A 7,087-nucleotide genomic window follows, 5' to 3' on the forward strand; every position below is an offset into this window, starting at 1 on the left:
CCGGCGTCGTGGCTGGAAAACTTTAATGGGATATTCGACGAGCTCCGGCGAGATTCGAGGGAAACCAAGGGCAGGAATGGGAAGAGGATGAGCAGGAGAAGCTGGGGTGTTATTTTGGTTGGATATGGACAAGGTAGTGTTCACCGCCGGCGGCGGCTCCGGCGGTGTTACAAGCTCTGTACGAGGAAGACGGGAATGGTTTTAGGGCTAATTGAATCTTTCGGACAGTTTTATTACAATGTAGCGCTCAATGGGAGCCGTTGGATCAAACAATATGAAAGGCTGTGATTGCCTAACGACTAAACGCCGTCGTTTTGGGTTGAGAGAATTTGGACCGGGTTGAAGAGAACGGATCTGGGCTGGGGCTAGCTGGTAGGCGATTTGGGCCTTAATTAAAAAGAGTCCAATCTGGGCAACCCTTCCTTTTTATTTATTCCTTTTGTTTTCTTTTTATTTCTTTTGCTTTTGTATTTTATTTTTATCTTGCATTTTTCTGATTTTATAAAATGTAAAATTAAAACCAATACTTAATAAAATTCGAGATTAAACTATTCAAATCCTAAAATTACTTAAAATTCTACTTAAAAGATAAATGCAACAGTTAAAAGTGCAAAGAAACTATTTTTGTGATTTTCTTTAATTTTTGTTCTAAACAAATACATACCTAAAAAAAATGTGAAATTAAATTCCTAATGCAAAATGCATATTTTTGTATTTTCAATATGAATTATCATGCAACCAATTAACACGAAATTCAACAAAAATTCACAAAAAAATTGTAAAATAATAAAGAAATCAATTATTTGAAACTTTTGGAATAATTTGCTTAGGGCAAAAATCACGTGCTCACAACAACCATCCAAACAAGCTGTAAAGGGAAAGCGAAAGAAAACACGTATAACAAAATTACAATACAAAAAGATATATAGAATTTAATTTGATTGACTGCTTTTACACCTTTTTATTTAATTTCTCTAACTTTAATATGCTGCATTCTCATTTTGTCTTTCTATTTCTGTTATTGATTAATTTCTTTATTGTTATGGCTAACTAATTTTTTTACTTTTTATTTTTGTTTTGCAATTCAACTCTCTATAGACCTAAGATCATCATCTTGCGTCTATATTATTATTATTATTTAAAGTTTTGGAGAATTTATTATCCCTTGAGAAATGAATTTGATAGTCGAACTGAATTCGGGTAGATCAAAGATCAGCTTCCAATAATTTTGAGAAATAAAACTACGCATTATATAAATATGGAACATATTGTTATCTTGGCCAGTTGTTTAGGTCTTCAAGGTGGTTTGTGCGGGAAATATAAATAAATCCGTATCACGTTGAAAAGAAGGTTTATTTGTTAGTTATTTTTGTTAATTATTCCTAATCATGGATGGAATGTATATTGAAGTCAAACTAATAACTCTAAGTGAACAACAAAAGAAAAAATCAAATTAGTAAAATATCGGTCAAGTTGCATGATATTTTTTCTTCCTATTAGAAATCAAAAATATTATGAGACATTTTCAGAAACCACTATGTTTTAGTGGTTATTAGCTTGCTATAGCTATCATGTACTAAATTACTTCCTACAGCTATGTTTTAACTTGTTATAGAGTGTATTCGACGTATTTAATCAATATATTCATGAATACAATAGGAAAAGCCGACGGAGAAAACAGAATTATAGCTAACGCATATACTGTATTCATATGTATTCGCGAGCTGTATTCGTGAATACAGTAACAGAATTTGCGGAATAAAAGGTCTTCAGCTGTTTAAAAAGGTAAGTGAATCAATTAACGATAGACTCATAATATAACTCAACAAACTCAATTATAACACACAAAAATTGTTTTAGTTATAGAAAAAATTCTCAACCGAAAAATACCCCAAAAAGAGAGCAATCTTCAGAGATTCAATCCATCCTTTCTTTTTTTAGTGGTATCTTTATTAAAATAATTTTTTGTGGTATCTTTACAAATATATTTATATATTAAAATTATATAATTACATTGAATACAGTTAAATACATAAAAATACATTGAATATATGAAGTATAGCAAGTCATCTATAGTGCAAAAATATATGAATACATACTGCAGATACATTTGAATACATATATACATCTGAATACATAAATTATATTAATTAAAAAAATATATGAATACATTGTACAATATATTGCATACATACTGCTGGACAAAACAGTGAAACAAAGTGAAACTTTGAANAGATGGAATAGCGGGATACAATGAAATACAATGAATACAATGAAATACATAGAATACAGCGAGATACATTGAAATACAATGAAAAAAAAGGTAACAGACTCTTCAAGTTCCTCAGCCCCAAACTCCGTCCCCAATCCACCAATATCCTGGCCGCCGCCATGTGGCGCGTCGCCCGGTACCGGGCCCCTCTGAGTCGTCCAGGTAGTGAATCTCTCATTTTTGCTTTGAAAATTTTGAGATCTGCACTTTTGTGGCCTTTATCATCCGTGGAAGGATCAATGACTCCCCTTATAGCAAATCTTGCATTTGGACTTCCTGAGGGAATAATGGCTTCGGTGGTATAAATAATGCCAACGCTGCATCGCCAATGGGGCTTGATCTCGACAATGGTCTGTCAAGTCCTCCGCCAGTAATTTCCATAAGCTTGGCTAAAAAATTGAGAGAGACAATAGAGATGAATCAGTGAAGAATCATTGATAGAGAGAATGGGGAAGAGAATTGCGCCGTGATGGAGAGAAATTGGAGAGATAGATCGTGGAGAGAGAAGTTTACTTCCTCTACGGTAATTTTGTGAGGAAAAAAAGAATGAAGGAGAGAGAGAAATAATACACACTGTATTTAATGGCTTAAAAATAGGAAGTGACCATAAATAGATATTTGCTATAAAAATTAAAAGGTAGCTATAGGAGATAATTTTTTAAAAGAGTATTTATTTATAATAAATAAGGTATATCAACCTTTGCTATATGAGGTAAAATTTTCAAATATTATTTTGGAAATTCAATGGCGATGTTATTCGTGCCTGCGCGAAGCGGCCAACTTCACTAGTAATGAAATAAAGCCCGAACTGAATCTTCTTCATGTCTGACCCGTAAAGTCAGTGAGGCCCACTCTTCTCTAGCCCAGTCTACTCGGCCCACAAAAAAATCCAACTTTATAGCCCACTCTTCTCACTAACCCTAAGCTGCACTACAAAAACTAGTCTCTTCATATATCAAAGGGATTTTCAGCGGCGACAATTCCCCCTGCCATTTCTGTCTCTCTCTTCGCCGGCGACAATGGTAATACTTGTTTTTCCATAGCTGATGTTGTTTCATTTTTCTCGTAAAATACGAATTGTCGAATTCATTATGTTAGATGTACAATCCCTGCAATTGATTTGTTTTGAGGATGTCTAGGTTTGAGAGATATTTAATGTTTTGATATGTTATTGCCGAATAAATGAGTTCTGATTGTAAAATGTTGAAGGTGAACGTTCCTAAGACAAAGAAGACCTACTGTAAGTCAAAGGAGTGTAAGAAACACACTTTGCATAAGGTCACACAATACAAGAAGGGCAAAGATAGCTTAGCTGCTCAGGGAAAGCGTCGTTATGATCGCAAGCAGTCTGGTTATGGTGGTCAAACAAAGCCCGTCTTCCACAAAAAGGTGAGAAGCATTTGCTAATATAAAAAAACTTATATGCTTCAATCACATGCTAGTCGGTATGAATCTCCACTATCCACGCCGATCTATTTCGACTGGTCTCAATCCAATATTCAATAATTTAGGTTTACTAGAGCTAGAAGTTTTCTGTATTTCTACTGGTATAAAATTAAGCACCATAAGAAATTAAGAGCTTAGCAGCAAGTGCCAAAAATTATATTCTAAGTGTTGAAGCTGATTATACGAATAAGAAGTTACATGTTTAGTTGATGTGTTTGGATAAACCCTTTTTTATATGTTAAAGTAACTTAATGCCGTTAAATTTGTTAAGACTAAAATAGAGCTTATTATTGCAAAATTTTTAGTTCCAACTTGATTCCAATACAATACAAATTGATTTATGTCTCAATTCACTTTATTTCCTAAACTGCTTAGATAAAGTTGTAGGAGTATTTGATAAATATAAATCATAAATCTGATATTCTTTTTTTTCCCCTTCCCCTTTGATCCCCCTTTGTTGGAGCTATTGATCCTTTGGTAACTCGAACCCACGACCCTGGGGTTGTAGGTTGGGGGTGCTGACTATCTGGGCAACCTCCTCTTGTCGATATTCATTACAGAGAATGGTGGTTTTAATTTTTATAAGGATCTTGAAAACCTCTTAAACAAAAACAGGATACTATATTTTTGTAAAATTATATTTGAGTAAATTTGCTAAAATTCGAATAGTTGACAATTTTTTTTGATTTAAAACACTAAACCCCTGCAAATTTATGAAAATTCAAAGTATATAAGAGAAAGATTAAACAATATCAAGTGTCAGTTAAACCATACACATGCTTAACCATAACAAAATTAAAGAACTCAAACAAAATAATTCAGAACCTAATACCAACTCTTATATGGACATAGATCAACCTGCATTAACAAAATGAGTTTGCACAAATGCCTGAAATATTAAGAAAAATAACAGAAGCTTTATAGAGTTGTAGGTTGAGATTTAGTGACAATTTGTATTTGGCAAGGGAATGAAAGAAATGAGAAAAATAACTAAGAATCTTATTAATGATACAAAATATGCATATCAGGATGTCCTGAAAAAGAAGATTCTAAAAATTACCCTTGTAAAATATTAATATGTAAATTAAGTTTTTGTTGATTCAAACCTCAAGCAAGTTAAGAAATAAATGTTGTTGCCTGATATCTTAAAAGAATATATTATTTCATAGAGATGTTACCATATTGGTAAATCATTAGAGAGCCAAAAGTTGGCAGCAAAGCACAAAGCGTATTTGATAAAATATATAAGGGACAACAAGGTAAAATGCTTGGTCACTAAAAGAGCTTTTAAGCTAAAAATCCGTAAGTGTGGGGTGCCCAACTTATGTCTTTTAGCTTATTTTGGTATAAACGCACTTGATTTTGAAGTCACTTTTGTAAACACCAAAATAAAAGGTTGTTTGGGTATGCTATGAGCTTGTCAAACCAACTTTAGAACACTTTTTAGCTTATTTGGGTGTTTGGTAAATATCAAAATTGCTTTTAAGCCAGGTGCTTTTAAGTCTAAATTAGCCAAAACAAGCAAAAACCATTAGTTGGAGTCTCCCATCTTATGGCTTTTCAGCTTTGTAGTGCAAATCACGGCTTTTCAGCGTTAGACTGCAACTCATGGCTTTTCAGCTCTGACATCAAACTTGTGGCTTTTTAGCTTAAAAGCTTTTTGGGTTTCACCTAGCATTTTACTTTGTTAACCATCATGCTTTCTTATAATTTCCAAAAGATCCTTTATTACATACACCAGTAGCCCTAAATCTAGTCATGCCATTTCCATCTCTGCTTATTCGCCATTTCCACTAACTGACTGGACAAACATACACTAAGCTACTTGGAGGAAAAATTTCAAGAACTCAAAGGGAAAGCAAACTAATAAAAATCTATTTCAGTAAAGCTTGAAGTACCATTAATTCAGTAGCGGTAGGGAAACAGAGATTCTTGTGTATAACATAAGGTATCATTTTGGTGAAGTTATTTGTCTGATTCTACAGATTTGTGCCTGTAAAAGGGAAGGGTCAAAATTTTAGAGACATGCTTCTATTTTTAGCTTCTTCATAAAGTCGCTAGTTGGTTGTTACCTTTTTAAAGAAATCAGAGTTGCTAGTTAGGAGGTTCTATTTTCAAAGTTTGCTGTGATATATTGTCTTATGTATATGCAAAATAGTAAACGACTAAGCGTTCCCTTGGAGTTCTCTTTTGTTGTTTGTGAATATAACGTGAGGCTATAGCAAAGATGTGGATTTGGAGGCTTCCATCCCGAATTTGAGATTCATCTCAAACTAATCAAATCTAATTAATTGAACACTTAAGTGAATTGAGGCATAAGTAAATTTGTATTTGAATTGATTTAAAACAAAAAATCTTGCAATAGCTCCTTTTTATTGTTATCAATTCTAGGGACATTTAAGTTATTTTGACTAGGCAATAAATTGCTTATTTTCAGATTCAACACTTCTATCCAAACACGTAACTTTTTTAATTCGTAAAATCAACTCTAGCACTTGAGAAGTGCTTTTCAATAGTTGGTGCTTAAAAGCTACTTAGTTCAACTAAACCATACAAGCTCTTAGACCATTATCAATCTATAATTTTATTAAAATTCAATAGCTTAATCTACTTAAAATAGAAATATGGAATATTAGTTATTGGATAAATCAAGAAAGAGGGAGAGAGATAAGAAGATTCCAGTGATTAAGCGCCATTGTCTGTATCACTGTATGCGGGCATGGATGATAGACATTCAAGACTAGTTGAAGACTAGTTTTTTCTATTACTAATCTGCTTCTCTTTCTTTTGCCATTCCAAACCAGGCAAAAACCACAAAGAAGATTGTGTTGAGATTGCAATGCCAGGGTTGTAAACATGTGTCACAGCACCCAATCAAGGTATGTTAATTGATAGATCTCTATTCTCCAGTTGCATTTTTCATAATCATATAGTTGAAAATATATGTTCTATTCCTTTGTTGTTGTGCAGAGGTGCAAGCATTTTGAGATTGGTGGGGACAAGAAAGGAAAGGGAACCTCTCTTTTCTAGATTGCCTGTGAAGCAAAACGTGACAGATCTTTCTCCCCTTCTGTTCTGTTACACTCTTCAGATACTTTGGTTGCATTTGACGTAGTGCAGGAGTTTTCGTTATTGAATCATGCGATCAATTTTGTGCTCTCTTAGTGACATATCTGATCAGGAGACAAAATGAATATTTCAAGTTTTTGGTTTAGTAATTTGCTATTGTCTTATTGATGCTTAATCTATTGCAAGAAAGTTATGCTGCTCTACCGCACTTGGCTGCATCAATTTGTATGTTGGGATTCTATTATAGTTTTGATTATCCAAAGTAGTCTATATTGAAACACTTGCTTTGGTTAATGTTTA

At 33.3% G+C, this 7,087-nt stretch overlaps 1 protein-coding gene across 1 annotated transcript; it reads left to right on the forward strand.

Moving 5' to 3' along the window:
• LOC109226740 (60S ribosomal protein L44) lies at nucleotides 3,201-7,087 on the forward strand. The gene is made up of 4 exons (XM_019391585.1): nucleotides 3,201-3,294; nucleotides 3,482-3,661; nucleotides 6,523-6,597; nucleotides 6,689-7,087. The coding sequence occupies exons 1-4, from the start codon at nucleotides 3,292-3,294 to the stop codon at nucleotides 6,746-6,748; spliced, it is 318 nt and encodes a 105-aa protein (XP_019247130.1). The 5' UTR covers nucleotides 3,201-3,291; the 3' UTR covers nucleotides 6,749-7,087.

Source organism: Nicotiana attenuata, chromosome 6, assembly GCF_001879085.1.
Source record: "Nicotiana attenuata strain UT chromosome 6, NIATTr2, whole genome shotgun sequence".
NCBI lineage: Eukaryota > Viridiplantae > Streptophyta > Magnoliopsida > Solanales > Solanaceae > Nicotiana > Nicotiana attenuata.

Bases quoted from the DNA above. Each gene is read 5' to 3' on its own strand.
- LOC109226740 (XM_019391585.1), top strand. The intron at 3,662-6,522 runs GTGAGAAGCATT...ATTCCAAACCAG, and splicing joins AGCCCGTCTTCCACAAAAAG to GCAAAAACCACAAAGAAGAT. The intron at 6,598-6,688 runs GTATGTTAATTG...GTTGTTGTGCAG, and splicing joins TGTCACAGCACCCAATCAAG to AGGTGCAAGCATTTTGAGAT.